Consider the following 17628-nt stretch of genomic DNA (forward strand, 5'->3'; position numbering starts at 1 on the left):
TTTTTTTCCCCGTTACTTGGAAAATTGCGATTTAGAAAGGATGAAACAATGTATCAAATATCACAATGAAATTACATATATATATTTATATTTAGATATATTTTTGTATTATCATACCATGCCTACAATTTAGTGTTTAGTGCGTTCTGTAAGGTCAAAATTTCTGTTCTGTTGAGAATTTAATCAGTTTAGTACCCTGAAACGGTTGTGAAAACAGTCAAATCACTAGTGAAATACAGTATCATTATTTGAACTTCACTGTGAAATGGCTCTTTTGAGACAGGCGAGACCGGATGTCTACAGCAGTCAGACCAGGATCCTGGACGTCCAGAGGGCTGAGATGGAGGCTCTAATCCGTCAGTCAGAGCGGCTGTGTGCAGCACAGAAAGCACGCACCAACGCTGTGCTGAAGAGACTCAGGATCTCCGTCCAGCAGGACCCCCACCCTCCACCTCGGCCCCCAGCAGGTTCCAGACAAAGACCTGAGTCATCTGTTCAAGGATGGAGACTCAGACCTGTTGGGCATGTACCTCCTTGTGATGCGGTGGTGGTCATCTCAGTGGATACTCATCCTCCCAATGAGCTGAGGGACATCTCACCTATCGGAAGTCCCACTGAGGTGCTACCTGCTGCTCCACCTAATTCTTCAGAAGAGGAAGACGGATACACACTGCAGCTGACTAACATGCTCCAGTTGGCTAAAGATCTGGTGAGGGAAATCCAGAAACGCAGAAAGAACTTTGATCATGACTGCGAAACAGCAGGAGATGACGTACCCTCACCGTACCCTGAGCTAGAGGAAGAGTGGAGGAGGAGAGTCCGAGACAAGAAGATGAGACAGACGGCCAAAGAGGAGAGAGAGAGGCTAGATGAAGAAGAGAGGTGGAACCTGTTGCCTGGAGGAGGGTACACAAAAGCTGAATCACGTTACAATATGTACATCCCCCTGGGCGACCTGCCCCCCTTGCCCAAACCCTATGGAGGCCAGCCCCCCTTCAGACCCTACAAGCCACCAGCCAACATGAGACACATCCGCAAACCAACGCTCAAACCCGTAGTGCTATAGAAAACAACACATTGGCGTTGGTTTGGTGTACGTGAGCGTCCTTCAGAAACATTTGATTTCCATCTCTGCAGCCCGGGAACTGTTTTTATTTTGGGGTGAACTGTCCCTTTAGACTGACAATCGACACAACACACAGTAAGAAATCACCTGGAAAGCTCTCACTGTGCTTAACATCATTTAGAACAGGGTTTCTGCAGGATTCAACCACTTAAATTTACTGCATTACTTTAATGATTAGTGAGGCTGCTTTCAGTTTCTTTTCCGTGTGTGCAGTAATGTCACTGCAGACAATACTGGGGGACGTTCAAGCAGCAAATCAAAAAAACTTGATAAAAAATAAAATACCAAAATTCACATATTTTGTGGTGTTGTTTTGTTTGTTTTGAGGTATCTGACAGGAAGATGCTTCGGTGATATTGCATTAAACAAAACTAAAATGTTACATAACCACAATGAGACCTAAAACAAAAACATAAGTGGGACAATAAACATTAAGTGAAGACTCTACAGCAGGGATCAGTAACCTGTGGCTCCAGAGCCACATGCAGCTCTTTTGCCTCATGTGACTTTGACAAAAAAAAAAAAAAAAAAAAAAAAGAATAATGATTCTTACATTTTCTGATTGTAAAAAATACGTAGCCAACAAAATGAAATGTACGGTACATCTACGACTCTGCTGTGTCTTTTTCTCTAAATTTTACTTGAGTCTCCTATTGATGCTTAATCCAAAAAAAGTCTCAGGGGATTTCAGGGGGTCTCAAAATTCTTTTCTGGCCAAAAATGGGCCTTTTGAGAGTAAAGACAGTTCTACACCACATATACATGCATGTGCATGTATGTATCCGTATGTGAAAAGTAGAGTGATCAGTAAAGAGTAGCTCTTTGCTCCACCAGGAGTGTACTCAAATATTTTAAGCAATATTTTACTAGAGGTCAACTTTAAAGAACTTGATAATTTGTCTGTGTCTGAAACTAAAATTACCTCCTAGTTGCCTTCGCCAACCGGTGAAGTTGCAGTTTACATCCATGTCTGTCCAGGCTCATACAATATATGTTGTGAAGATTTCATGGGAATTAATAAAAGGTGTATTTTTATTTATTTTTATTTTATTTTTGGCAAAACAGAAGTTCTTGCCAATTTCCAGTGAGAAACATGCTGTCTTCATTAAGAGACTATTTTTTACAGAGGACTGATAGAGAGCTGAACATTATGATGTCACAGGGAAGTTGACCTTTGACCTTTTGGATATAAAATATCATTTCATCCTGTGTCATTACTAGAAATCTTGAATTATGTGTTTGGCGCAGACTTCCTTGCAACAGGTACAGTCTATCAAGGGCAGAACTCTAATTTATTAATGTGCAAACAAATTAAATAGGTTTTCAAACAAGATTTATAAATGGATTTTTAAAAAAGCTGATAAATAATTCCCGTTAAAATATTTACAGCCATTCTTATGCAGGCAATAGCTACAGTAGGTAAATATTCATGTTTTTGTGAATCTGTGGATCGTTTTGTTTGTGCTCAGTGTTTTGTAGTTTTCTGAACCGTTTGTTAATGATTCAGTGATGAACATTGAACTGAGATGATTTGTGTTCAGACACGGCGAGATGTGATGCTTATTGTGATGCAAAAACGTGTTTCTGGCCGCGTCCTCCTGATCTGAGTGGAAGGATGTGATTCATGGACGGCGCCGTCACGCGCGCGTAATGTAGAAACCTCATTAGCATATCTATTGGTGTGGCATTGATCTCTTCATTCACCTCTGATGAAACGTCTCTCTAATAGCTTCTCATGAGATGCTGAAGGTAATTTAAGTCGCTTCAATCCTCTCCCTGTCACTCTCTCAAGTTCTTTAACATCTGGACCATTTGATATTTGATTATCTTACATTTTTATTTCCTTCTTTTGTTTTCTTTTTAATTTTCCAAGACTCAATTTTAATCAGGTAATATAACCTTAATCATTCACTAAAGCAATGTCTTACCCCTTAAATGGGGAAGAGCATAAATATTAGGGAAAATTAATGAATTGCTGTTTTCTAATGTATCAAGGCTAAAATGAAGAACATCGTGTTTTCTTAATAAGACTTTTATCTTCCAGTTTATACTCTGTATGTCCTGAATACATCACCTGTTTATAAACTTAACATTTTCCTTTGAAAAGTTGGCTCACAAACACTTAATTAGCTACTTTCTTCATGTTACATACAAAGTTTAAAAAAGTGAAAAAACTGAACAACAGTACATGGTACATGTTTTGAATGCTGGAAACAAATCAAATTTTTTGCATAAACAAACAAACAAAACATCTTATGTTATCTGTTTTTATATCTTCCCTGTGATGCCCCTACAAGCAATATCCGATCAGGTAGCAAAACTAGACTTCACCTCTCTCTTTCTTGAACTGCTGTTCACACAAATTCCAAGAAAAAGTCTGTGGGTTATTTTGAGTAACTGGGTCATGATTTTCTGGAATGAAACATTGCTGTTGAGTTTTTAAATTGTATTTTTGGTGCTCTGAGCGCCACAAGCTGAGTGCCATTTAGTCTCATTATACAGGAGAGAAAGCAGATATCTCTACGACTAATATCTCAAAAATTCTGCGACTAACACCAAAATAATATCAGATCAGTGTTTGCCAAACTTTTTTCCTGGGGACTCGCTTTTTAAAAATGACAAGCCATCATGATCCGATTCACAACAGGCCTCATCAATAAATCCTGGGAAGAGTTAATTTGTGTATAAATTAATGTTCCTTGCTGCCTTTTCTGCATCGCCTTCTTTTATCTTTACTCTTGTTGTTGAAATTATACTGTATACACTTATTAAATACTTCATACATGAGAAATAAGTGAATTTAGGCTGAATTAACAGGCCCTCTCATTTTTATTTTCTCTCATTGGGAAAGCAGTTTAGGACATTTTAGCTTTCTTCATAAATGAGACCAGATTTCTCTAAAATTACAGTAACATGAGAATAAAGAAATTTATTACACAGCTTTGTTAAATACTTGATTCTGATTGGTCATTGACATCTATGGTCTGTTATTTCTGTATAACAGACTGTTGCTGTGGACACAGATCTGATCATTGACTCTACAGGAATAATAAAATCATTTAAAATTAAAATTTTGTGACAAATGATTGATATTTTGTTGACACATAACCATGTAACACAGGATAATGTACAGTGAGCAGGTCGCTATTGCAAAATAAAGCCATAAGATTATTTTAAAATTAATATTTTGTCACATAAATGTGTGCCAATTTTTATTTTATTTTTTTTTGTAACTAACCATGTTTTAAATGGGATAATGTGCAGTGAGCAGGTCGTTATTGTGGAAAAAAAAAAAAAAACCCAGACAGGATGATGCAGGACCCCGACGCAGGTCTCGAATCATCCTGCTCACTGTAAACTATAACTTACATATCATTAAATGTAGTAAATATGTGTGAAATAAAAAGTATGTGTATAAACAACTGTGCCTCAATAGAAGTAACATAAGTAAATAAGTCTGCTCAAATAAACTAAAATAGAAAAGCGCCAGTGACATTAAAAGGCATATTGGTAATTCATTTGGTAATGAAAAAACAGTATTGCACAAAACTTAAAAAAAAAAATGTTACCATTGTCCCCGGTCTCCCCTATTTTACCCCCCTTAAACTGAGGCCTGTGGTGTTTTTCCTGCAGGGAAATAAAGCTCAGTGCTGCGCAGCGGAGTGATGCCACATCTCTCGATCACATCTCAGATTACAGACCAGCAGCAGTAGGTCGGTGGTGAGCGTCACTGACGGCCTGACGCGCTGCTGCCAAACCCTCCCTGCGGACCCACCTACCTATTTATTTATTCATCACCACATGTCCCACTGATAACGCCGCTATCTGCGCTTCCATCGTGCGCGTCCGCTCATCTCCATAAACTCTTCTAGCGCGCGCAATTGTCCGTCCAGATGTCCGAAAGCGTGCCGCAAATTATCTCCGAACGATTGAAAACCGCGCAATAATTGAATAATAGCTGATTAGGGAGGATTGGGTTTGTGGAAACGGAGGGAATATGAGAGCATTTTCACTTCATTTCACAATTCAGCGCGCTCGAATTTGAGCTGCGGGTTTATTATTGCAGCCTACTGTGATGAATGAGTGTGAAGAGAAGCTGCGGATGATTTCCCCTGACACACATCCCAAATGTCTTCGCTCTCACTTTCAAAATCCGATTTATGCGCTCGAACATTCACAGCTTTTTTGTGTTTGATATCAGATCTCAGACAAAAAAAAAAAAAGACCCTCAGGAGATAAATAAATCTGTTTGCTCCTCTTGTTTGTTCTCACATTTAATTGCCACCCTGTTGTGCCCTAAATACCCCGAACTGGGATGTTGTTTTCTTTCTCACGTGACCCGTCAAAGAATAATAATTTAAAAAAAAACGCTTAATAACCGATCAACAGATGAGCAGAAAGACAAAACGTTTAAACCTAATTACAATATGCAAATGACAGTGTGGGTAATGTGGGACGTTAGAGCTGCAGTCCGCTAACGGATCAATCAGCTTGTTGTCTCCTAATCAGAAGCTGAATTGATTAATTAACTGATGGAGAAATTGGCTTTATGGGAGTTTATCAGTGTTTCCTTTAATTTGACCACTGAAAATCTTTTTCCGTAGCTCCTGTTCCAACGTGACTGTGTCTAGTGCATTGAGAGTTATTTTTTTTAATGATTATCCTTTAATATATTTATTTTAATATGTTAAAATACAGAACGATGAGTTAATACCACTAAGGTGTAATAATCAGATTACTCATCTTTTTAATTGCACTTAAACAAGAGACTTGCTGGACCATCTTAAAGAAAAAATAATGTGCAACACACGGGTGAATTCAGTTTTTCATATATCAGTCATGTTAATCTAACATCAATAACTGATCTGATCTGAAAAACGTGATTGATTGATTTGAGTGTCACCAATTAAAGTATTCTTGCAAAGTTCAACAAACATTTTTCACTGGAAAAAGAGAATTGCTCTCAAATGTGTTGCATGTTTCTCAAATCAAGTTAACAATTTAAATAAACGCTTTTAAAATTATTTGAAACAACTTGATTTATTATTTTGTTTTATTATTATTTAGCTGTTTGTTTGTTTGTTTGTTTTAGTGACTAAACACTTTTCAGTGTGGTTGTATACCGAAAAGTCCCCCAAAGTCAAGAAGTTAAATTTACACAATTGCATTGAAAATTATTTGAAACAATATGAATATATTTGTTTTACTAAGTGAAGTCATTTTTTCTAAGTTGGTCTCACTGCATATTGTCTGTCATTATAGATGCATTTTGGTGCTTTTCTAAGGACAGAAATTATAAGTGAGACTACTGAAATAAGACATCTTATTTCATGAAAATAAATTGTGTTTTAGGAGCTTTTTACTTCTGTCTATCGGCTGAAATAAAACATTAACCTACAGGACTAATAATAAAGTGGTTTAGTTGATCCAACAATGGATCAAATACAATAGTGAAAAGTCAGATTTAGTTTGAGTTATGTTGAGTTTTTCAAGTTTTTGAGTATTTTTGGTTCCTTACAACAAATTTTAAACGAATGAGAAGAAACGTGCAGCAAATCAAGCTGATTTTCTTCGACTTGACGGGTTTATCCGACTGATTGTATCTATCTGATGAAGCTGGAATCGATTAATTTAAGTTTTTATGTTCTCAGAAAATTACTCAACTCAATTATTTGATTATCAAAATAGTTTGCAGTTTAATAGCTGACAACTGTTGCAGCTCTGGCTCTTAGTGTTTCTAGTTTTGATGCGCTGAACTGTGACTTAACCTTCGAGGCACCCTTAAAAAAAACCATACACCTTTTTCCCTTGGGTCCCAAAATGGTCCCTCTCATAAAAGTGTAATAAAAATGTAATATATAATTTTTTTTCACTTTCACTGCATCAGATCTTTTCAACAACTTCAAGCCTTACCATAGATAAAAAGTTTTTAATTCTTTTTTTGTTTTATATTTTTTGCTTTTATGCCCTTTCTGTCATAAGAACCCCCTGATTCATGTGAACATCAGAACTGGACCACAGAGCAATGGAAGAAGATGACCTGGTCTGATGCACCAGGATGCACTATGGGAAGAAGGCGAGCCGGTGGAGGCAGTGTGATGCTTTGGACAATGTTCTGCTGGGAAACCTCGGGTCCTGCCGCCCATGTGGATGTTACTTTGACACGTACCACCTTCCTAAGCATTGTTGCAGACCAATGTACACCCTTTCATGGAAACGGTATTCCCTGTCTGTCATGTGGTAGACACATGGGCCACCTGCGTGTCTGCTGATGGCAGAGTAGGTGCCACAAACCTGCAAAAGAAGGCCTTGAGGTCAAGATAGAAGGGAGAAAGATCAGCAGGGCCTCTTCATGTATGGGAGACCACAGGATTTCCCCATTTCTTGATCTTCATGGAGAGGCGTCGTCCTCCATTGCCTCTTCCTCTTTTTCCTCCTCCTTCTCCTCCTCCTCCGACGAGCTGCTGGGCCCCTCTGTGCCTGGCAGGAATCCCTCCCCAATCCCTCCTGGCTCTCAGATGAATCCTCACTGCTTGTAACATCCTCCTCAGTAACATGCTGCTCACTCTCCCCAGAGGACTGCAAGACTGCAGCAAGAGCCTCCTCTAGTTTCAGGCTTCTCTTCATGGCTGTCTGCTGGAGAAATGACCGGCCAGACATGGTCATACATTCTCAAAAACATTCACACCACTCGTCTAAATCAATTCCAACACACCAAGACCATTTTTATGGTGTTCAGAGTTTTTTTTATTTTTATTACCATGCATTTTGCAAGGTAAAAGAACCAGGCCTCCATTGAAACTCTATGTGAAGAAGCTCTGCTGCCCCTGGTAGTTTGGGGGGGGGGGGTTGTATCACACCTAAAACTTGATTTCCCTGTATTTTGAATATAGAGGCTTAAATTTATTAGGTATTTATGGGAAAAGCATTATAATATGTCAGGATTACAGTATATGAAAAATATGTGGTTATAATGGGATTCAATGGGACCAAATTGGTCCTGAGGGTAAAGAATGTAGGTATATATGCATATCTCCTATTATATACACCTTGCAATAGAGTTGATCGTGGAATTTTGAAAATAATAATAAAAAACGAACCTTGGCCAAGTTTCATACAATTAGCCTTTAAACTGACAGAAATATTGAGATAAAAAAACGAAAAAAAAAAACCCAAAAAACTTTACGATATCAAAGTGAAGCTTTTTCTACAAAACTGATGGTGATTCCAGTTTTAATTATTTGTCACAATCCATCCACATGTTCTTGGCAAATTAATCGCCATAAATTGTGTAATCTGCTTTAATGAAGCTTCACGGAGCTGATGCAAAGTTCAGTGTGGAGTCTGTGCCCTCCTGTGATTGGCTGCCGCCTGTTGCCTGTCGGATAAAAAGCGCAGCGGAGAGGAGAGGCGTGCAGGCAGGAGATACAGACGGAGCATCACTGACGGAGCTCTTTGCACCAGGAACTAAAACATAAAGTGGAAGCACACCATCATGACGGGGAAGGAGGGAGCTGTGCTTTCAGACACTGAGAATAAACAGAAACCAGCCTCACAGACCAGCGTGACCCACGGCGGGTCCCACCAGCACCACCAGAACCAGCACCAGCCTCCGGTCTGGAAGATGGCCCCCACGGTGCACCGGCGCACCGGCTTCGGGATCCAGGAGCTGCTCGGCCTCAACAAGGAGCCGCAGGTGGCGGCGCCGCGGCGGCCGCTGGAGGCTCTGCCGCACAGGGCGCACGTCCTGGCCGCCAGGTCGGCGCTCGGACACGGGGGCCTCGGGGTCGGGATGGGTTTGCTGGGACCGGAGGGAATACACTCGTTTTACAGCCAGCCGGCGTTTCTGGAGGTGCTGTCGGAGGCGCAAAATGTGCACCTGCAGCCGCTGCACAGAGCCACGCACATGGACGCACAGCATGACGCACAGCTCTCCGCCAGCTCCGGTCAGTGCCTTACGAAACTAGAAGGCCTGTTAAATCTGGAAACATGTTTTAGATTAAACTTTTACCACATTAGTACACATTTATGTAGGTTTATATTTTATCCCGTTCCACTGTGAATTTAGTTTATGTTTCAGCCTAGTTTGTGTTTGAGCAGGACGGAAGTACAACTCTAACTGAACACAGATTTCGTTGTACAACCGTGTGAAATGATAATAAATGACCTGGAATCCTTCAGTTTATCTTTCATGTATTTTTTTCTGAACGAACGAGATTCAATGGAAAGACGGAATTTCTTGCACAAAATGACTAAGAGGTCAACAAAAAAGTCCAAGTGTCAAAGGCTTCGAGCCTATCATCAAATGATGATAATTTTAGTTAAAATAATTTAGAAATAATGATGTTAGATTTTTTTTTTTTCTTTTTAAATGCGACTTTAGAAAGCTTTTTTTTCAAAATGGGGAAATGATTGCCTTGCCAGGCCTTGCTGAAATTAATTCTTAAAACTTAATTTAGTTCGTTTTAGAATTTCTAATATAAAGGGTTTTTTTTAAGTGTTTTTCTATCATTTGGGACAAACTCGCGCTGAAGACTCGATATACATGCATCGATACCCATTTTACATCAAGAAATCAGACTTTTGTTAAAAACAAAAAAAAAAAAAAACAGCACTACAGTTCTCTATTATTAGTAGTATATTCATTTGTAATTTTTATTATTTATTTCCGGTTATTCATTGATGTGTCTCCTCACAGATTCTGATGATGTCAGTCTTTCCTCCGGTGATCAAAAGTTCTCAAAATCCTCCCTGAGTCAGAGCAAGAAACGAAAGAAAAGACGACACAGGTAAAAAAAAAAAAAAAAAAAAAAATCAAACAAATGGAAAATAAGATAAGGCCTATCGAAAATATTATGTATTTGTTTGTCTGTCTTTGTTTTATTTTTTTAGGCAGATGTTCCAGTGTGGCATATATTGAGCCTTTATATATCAGTGTGCTTTCGTTTGGTATTATCAGTGATAAAACCCCAAAGCAAAAAAAAAAAAACATTTAATTGCTGGAATAACGTTTGTGTGTATGTGGAATAATATTTATTTAGTCTAAAATTCCTCATAGAAATTAACACCCTACATAAAATCACTGTGATCTCCTCTGTACTGTTTTTAAATACAGTATTTCTGTATTTTTCATTAAGAATAATAATGAATATGTGTGAGGAACAAAGTGAAATAGCTTACTTTGTTTCTTTTTTTTTCTGTATACCTTAGGGTTGCAAAATGCAATTTCCTTTATTAAGCAACATATTGCATATTTTCTGAGAGCATTACAAGCCTGTGAAACATATAAAGATAATGACCGATTAATCAATAATTGGCTCACTGTTATCATCCCCTGGTAATTGTCCTTTTATTTCTTATTTCATTGCTTCATTGTTGTGTCAAATAAATACTTGAGTATTTCTCATTTTACAAGATTTGATTTCAAAGTCAGTGCTGGAACATTTTTATTTGTTTCTAATTTTTTTTTTTCAGTTGCAGCTTGATTCAAATTACAAATGTGAAAATATGAAATTAGTTTGTGAAGAAATCCAAATTATGAATGTGTATTTATTTTCATGTTTTGTCTTTTATTTGGTCTGCAGAACCATTTTCACCTCCTATCAGCTGGAGGAGCTGGAGAAAGCTTTTAATGAAGCTCACTATCCAGACGTTTACGCCCGAGAGATGCTCTCCATGAAGACTGAGCTGCCAGAGGACAGAATACAGGTGTGTGTGTGTGTGTGTGTGTGTGTGTGTGTGTGTGTGCGTGTGCGTGTGCGTGTGCGTGTGTGTGTGCGCATGCGCGCGCGCGCGCGCGTATGTGTGTAATCTATCAATTATTTTCCCTTTTAATCGATTAGTTGTTTGTTCTATAAAATGTTGGAAAATGGTGAAAAATGATGATCAGAAAACTGAGAAACCAGAAAATTGTCACATTTTAGAAACTGAAATTAGAGAATTTGTCATGTTTTTTCTTTAAAAAAAAAAAAGTCCCCAAAATGCTAACACTATTATCAAAACAGTTGACAATCTAATAGCTAAACGATTAATCAACTAATTGTTGCAGCTCTAGATCAGTGTTTCCCAAAGTCCAAGGGGACGTCCTTAAATGTCTTGTTTTGTCCAAAACCCAAATATATTCAGTTTACAGTCAGAGTAAATAAATCAGTTTGTATTAACAAGTTTTTATTTTCACATTTTTTTATAAGAATTTTGACTTTTTTCCCCATTAAACTACTCAGACCTATATCAAAATAACTGGTGATTCATTTTGATGATTGATTCAAGCTAAATAATGTAGTAACAGATGAACACTAATACTGTTATTATCTTAAATTTCAAATCCTGAAGATACTTAAAAATAGTTGTTTTAAAATGGAAAATAAACACTTTTAATGAAGTGTGAATTAATTTAGTCAAATAATTAAGATACATTAACTTGCAGTCAGTGCAGAGCAGAAATGAAGGTGATAAACATGAATTCTGGATTTTGTCGAGCTGCAATGATTCATCGATTGTTAATTAGGGATGGCTTGTACCAGTTTTTCATGTCTGATACCAATATTGATACTGTAATCTTAAGTATCTGATACAGATACCAATCTGATGCTGTTTTTTCTGTCTCTTAAATTGTTGTTAACATCACATTTGTACAGATGCACTTTACATCATGTTCAAACTGTGAAACAAATATTCTGCACTACTGCCGCTTCATTTTATTTAAACTTTCTCAGAAGTTTTAACAGCATCTTTGTTTGGTCAACACCATCAAACATTTAACATTAAAATAAATTTAACCTGTGTTGTGACACTTTTCTCTGCTATCAGTTTACCTAAGCAATTTATGTGATAGTTTACATTTAAAGAATCACATGGGATTATTTGGCCATTTTAACTATTATTAATTAATTATTAAATTAATCACCAACTACTTTGATAATTGATTGACTGGTGTGAGTAATTTCCCAAGAAAAAAAAGTCAAAAATGCTCTGATTTCAGCTTCTTAAATGTGACTATTTTCTGGTTTCTTTACTCCTCTCTGACAGTAAACTGAATATATTTGGGTTGTAGACAGAACAAGACATTTGAAGACTTCATCTTGAGCTTTGCAAAGCACTGATCAACTCAGTTAATCAAGAAAATGATCAACAGATAAAATAATGGTTGGCTGCCCCACACTTATTGACATTTTTTCACATTTTCTGACATTTTAAAGAACAAACAACTTGTCGATTAATCATGAAAGTAATGATTAGTTGCAGCCATAATATTCAGACTCCATCGTCATCCTCACTCCTGCTTTCATATTAGCAGCCAATTCACCCTCTCAGTGTAATTAGTTAATTGAGGAGAACTTATCGTCTCTCCTCCTGTGAGAGACGGGCCGCAGCCCTGAGATGAAATGATAACTACATAGAAATTAATTAGCGCAGGTCAGCGGCTGAGCGCAGGCCTCCGCCTGGCTGCTGCTGCTATGAGCATTTTAATTTCCCGTGATATTTGACCGCCTGTCTCCCATCGATCGGGCCTGGAAATTAACTTATTTTTCAATCAGCCTCTTCGCCCCCGGGGTCACCTCTCTCTTCACACACACTTCACACACACATAAGTGAAGACACACACACACACACACACACACACAGAGTCATGCACACTCACACTGTCGCTGTCAAAAAGCATGATTGCTCATCTGAGGCCCATCTTTTTATGAGATGGAGGTTATCATCAGATCTACCTGAATAGCTTTCTGGGCTCGGCTTTGATCGTTTTTAATTCCAGGTCTGCAAAACACACACACACACACACACACACACACACACACACACACACACACACACACACACACACACACACACACACGCGCGCGCTCCACACCATTCCCCACAATCTCATCCCGCCTCCTCGGCCATTTTAGGATGCTCATTTTTTCCCTGTTTTGCTCATCCATATTCACAAGCTCTCTGAGGCTATTACAAGGCCCGGCTTGGTGGAAATCAATTTAGGCACTTGAGGACCCAGAAGGAGAATAATGCACATGCACACACACACACACACACACACACACACACACACACACACACACACACACACACACACACACATGCAACTGACAGAAGACAACATATGAAGCAATGAGGAAAAAATAAAATTAAACACAGAGGTTCAGGACTATTTTGCACAGCACACTTACATTTTGAGTCTATAATGGACCTGTTAGCAGGGCTGGATGATTCAAAATCAAATATCACAGTATTTTTGACCAAATACCTCGATGCTGCTTTTTATCATTATTAGTGCTCACTGATAAATCTACTATTTATAATTATTTTGGATTCAGGAGAGACGACATGTTACAAACACAGGTACTGTGACTTCAACTCACGTTTGAGACTGCGGTGCTCATTTTTGGACACACAGCTGTTACATATGGCTCCTTTAAATTAGCAAAATAAAATGACAACATGAAAAAGACACCGCCAAAGAAACGAATCAGCCATTCGCTGAGAGCTGATATGTTTCTCCAATCATCCATCCCTACATGTTTGGAAGGGGAGGATTAGGTGAGTTGCTTGCAGTTTGCAAGCACATCACTAGATGGCACTAAATCCAGCAAACTTGTCCTGTAAAGATGATTCTGATGGAAACACTTCTTAAAGTCAGATTTAAAGTGAGCACAAAGACACTCGAAAACTCTGCAGAGTCACGCACATTCATCATTCTGCACAGTGAAGCTCAAACATCCATATTTTTGTTTGAGTGAATGGTTTGGTGCAGAGTTCAAGTAAACTTAAATCTAATCTGACCTTCTTCCCTGCAGGTGTGGTTTCAGAACCGCCGGGCCAAGTGGAGGAAGAGGGAAAAGTGCTGGGGTCGCAGCAGCGTGATGGCGGAGTACGGCCTGTACGGAGCCATGGTCCGTCACTCCATCCCGCTGCCCGAGTCCATCCTCAAGTCGGCCAAGGAGGGCGTCACAGACTCTTACGCTCCGTGGTTACTAGGTAAACTGTTGCACAAGTATGTTCATTACATGTCAAGTGGGAGAAGTTTAGAGAAGACGATGGCCTTTGTTTTACAGAAGACATGTTGACATGAGGTTTAAATAATAAAATTATTGTTAGTAGTGACCCCTGTGTTCATCAGACCATAACAAATCAAATCGTCTGCAGTGTAAAAGGACTGTTGTGTAAATTATGACCTTTTATTGATCTTGAATCATATAGCAGCCTGTCGGACAAGGAGGCCAAAGTGATGTTTTTCAACTCTAGTCCAAAACCAAAAGACAAGAAAAGCAGCAAATTCTCGTAGTCAAAAAGCTGAAAACATCAAATGTCTGACATGTTTGTTTGACAGTGACTGAAATGATTAACTGATTATCAAAATATTTGGTGACTAATTTTCTTTCGATCAAACAATCAGTTTATTAACTTACTGTTGCAGCTGTAATATTAACGCTCACTCAGCTTTGTAAAGTTTCTCTGCCTCATCCTTAATGCCTTTAATACAGATAAAAATCTGTTTTGATTGATTCTTGTGTCACTGTTAGACCAAATTTTTGTTACTGCAATATAGGTTCAAAGAAGCTCTGCTTTTGCTGACAAAATGATATTTTTTCCCTCCCAGTTTGTCTCATTGTGTTTGAAAATGAGGGATTAAGATGAATTCTAATAACAGGAGGTGGGAGTTAAGCCCCGCTCATGTTAGGAGCCAATAAAAGTGTCAGCATGTCAATAAAAGGTAGCAGTCAATGCAGTGATAATCCCACTTAATCAGGACAGATTAGACCGAATATCCTCTCTCGCCTCATGTCAATTGATTAGTTTAAATCAATTAGGTGACTAATTGAATAAGAGGTCCCATCCATCTATTTTTGTGTCCTCCTTCTCCTTTACGCTTTATTTCAGTGTTAGACACCTCAGTACACACAAAATGCCAGGCTTGTGAGGAAAAACTGGTGCACAAATGCATCAATACCTCAAACTACACCAGTAACCAAGATGAGAATAATTGTAAGACATCTTTTAAAGGGTTAGTTTGGATTTTTTTTTAAACGGAGAAGCAGTAAGAGTATCAGTTTTAGAAGCTAAGCAATGAACCGCCTTGGACAGGGTCAGCAGCAAAATGTGTTTTAGCCACTTAAAAGAAGTCCCACTTTAAAAAATCCATATCAATTTAAGTGAACGCTATATTTAGGACATTTTCACTACTTTGCCTTGCTGTCAGACAGCCTTTTCTGACAGAAAACAGCTGTTATATAAGTGAAATATCGCCCTCTCCAAAGCAACCAAACTCCACTGGCAAAAACAGTAATTTTACCTCACAGTTGCTGGTCAATCAGTGCCTTGATCTGTTAGCTTGTTTGTGTTATTGTGTGACTTTGGTGTTTTAAAAGGATAGTTTGGATTCACAGAAGTCACAATAACACAAACAAACTAACAGATTGAGGCAGCGATAGACCAGCAACTCCCCGTTTTCTGTGAAGTTAAATTACTGTTTTTGCTAATGGAGTTTGGTTGGTTTGGAGAGATGGCGATATTTCGTCAGAAAAGGCTGTCTGACAGCAAGATAACATGGCGAAATTATTCTAAATATAGCGTACACTTAAACTGATTTTATTTTTTTAGGTGGACCTTTTTTTATAAGTGGCTAAAATACATTTAGTTATTGACTGCGTCCACAGCAGCACACTGCATAGCTTCCAAAGTGGAGGTGTGTTGACCGCCATCTGCTGTAGGTAATACACTGACTATGAGTAACTACGTCATACAACCTACTTCAGAAAATCCAAACTATCCATTTGAAGTCCTCCTCTAACCCTCCTCTGCAAGCCCTAACTTGGATTTATCATCCTTTCCCATTCAAGGTATGCACAAGAAGTCCGTTGAAACCTCAAACTCCTCTCCTGGAAAGCCCAGCAGCCTGACACCGCCCCCGATAAAGGACAAACCAGAGGATAAAGTGATGGAGGAGGAGGAGGAGAAACACACGAAAGACACTAATACACCAATTTCTAAAGAGGAACTGAGGGAGAACAGTATTGCTGCGCTGAGAGCGAAGGCGCAGGAGCACAGCGCCAAAATGCTTGGGACAGTTTCCGACAAAACAAACAACCACGTGACGCATAAAGAGGAAGCCGAGGACAAGGTGATGGAGCGGGAAACGGCAGAGATGGAGAAGAGTAACTGAAAAAAAAATGCTGCAGGATACAGACTGATGGAGAAACACCTGCAGGGTGGAGCTCGCAAATATTTCACAGAGGCAGAGGTCGTGTTTCATTGGTTGAATTGAACCTTTGGTGCATACGGAGCCACCGCTGATCAAACCTGCAGATCAAACATCATAATCATAGATAAACACGTGAGAAATAATTGTTTACCTTCCTTCAACCAATAAGATGATTTCTTAAATATTTGTACAGCTAACTCCAAACTTAAACCTTTACATGTCACCTTCTGTTGGAGAATGAAAGAGGCTTGTTTCCCTCACATTTATGGCAGATATTTTGCCGCATTAACAATATATTTATTTTCATTAACACTACAGTTCTGTGACATGGCAGCTACCTTATGCACAGGCTTGTGGAGTAACGGATTACATGTAATGGGTTATGTAATTAGGATGCATACTGTAACTGCATTCCAAAACAGTGTCAGGAAAAAAATATGTAATCAGATTACAGTTGCATTTAGAAATAATGGGGATTATTAGCAGGATTAAAATGTCAGAATCCAGAATGATATACTATAGTGCACATTAGCTACACACACCAACTGCCAACGTTAGCTACACAGGCCAACTGCTAATGTTAGCTTCACAGATAAACTGCCAATAGTAGCTACACAGATCAGCTGCCAATGTTAGCTACACAGATCAACCACTATCATTAACTACACAGATAAAGTGCTAACATTACCTGCACAGACCAACTACTGACATTAACAAGACAGACCAACAGCTAACGGTAGCTACACAGATAAAGTGCTAACATTAGCTGCACACACCAACTGCCAGTGTTAGCTACACAGACCGACTGCTAATGTTAGCTTCACAGACAAACTGCCAGTATTAGCTACACCGATCAGCCGCTAATGTTAGCTACACAGACCAACCGCTATCGTTAACTACACAGATAAAGTGCTAACATTAGCTGCGCAGACCAACTGCTGACATTAGGTACACAGGTCAACTGCTAATGTTAGCTTCACAGAAGTCCAGCTAACGTATCAATACTACTATTACTACTGCTACTGCTACGACTGAAAAATGTTTTGGGACTATAGGTGGTGATGTTGGTAAAAACAGAAACCTCAGACCAGAATAAAGAAGGAATATCTGAACAAACAATTAGGCTAAACAATACAACCCTATTTGCTACTGAGGTAATCTAAAAGTAAAGGAAAGTAACTATGTTCCTTTAATATTGTGATTCTTGAACGAGGTTACTCACTACATTTTTTAACAGTAATGCAACAGTTTGGATAAAGATGGTTTTGGAAACAAGCCTCTTTTTAAAAATGTACTC

The 17628-nt window shown here is 38.7% G+C and overlaps 1 protein-coding gene across 1 annotated transcript; it reads left to right on the plus strand.

The window, feature by feature from the left end:
• The first annotated feature begins 8413 nt into the window (after positions 1–8413).
• LOC146314600 (visual system homeobox 2-like) lies at positions 8414–17352 on the plus strand. Its single transcript, XM_084737942.1, has 5 exons — positions 8414–9072; positions 9825–9915; positions 10711–10834; positions 13927–14107; positions 15970–17352. Exons 1-5 carry the CDS (start codon positions 8622–8624, stop codon positions 16290–16292), a joined length of 1170 nt encoding a protein of 389 aa, XP_084594068.1. The 5' UTR covers positions 8414–8621; the 3' UTR covers positions 16293–17352.
• Positions 17353–17628: the final 276 nt, after the last annotated feature.

The sequence above is a fragment of the Lutjanus erythropterus genome, chromosome 15, assembly GCF_056507025.1.
Source record: "Lutjanus erythropterus isolate fLutEry1 chromosome 15, fLutEry1.hap2, whole genome shotgun sequence".
NCBI lineage: Eukaryota > Metazoa > Chordata > Actinopteri > Lutjaniformes > Lutjanidae > Lutjanus > Lutjanus erythropterus.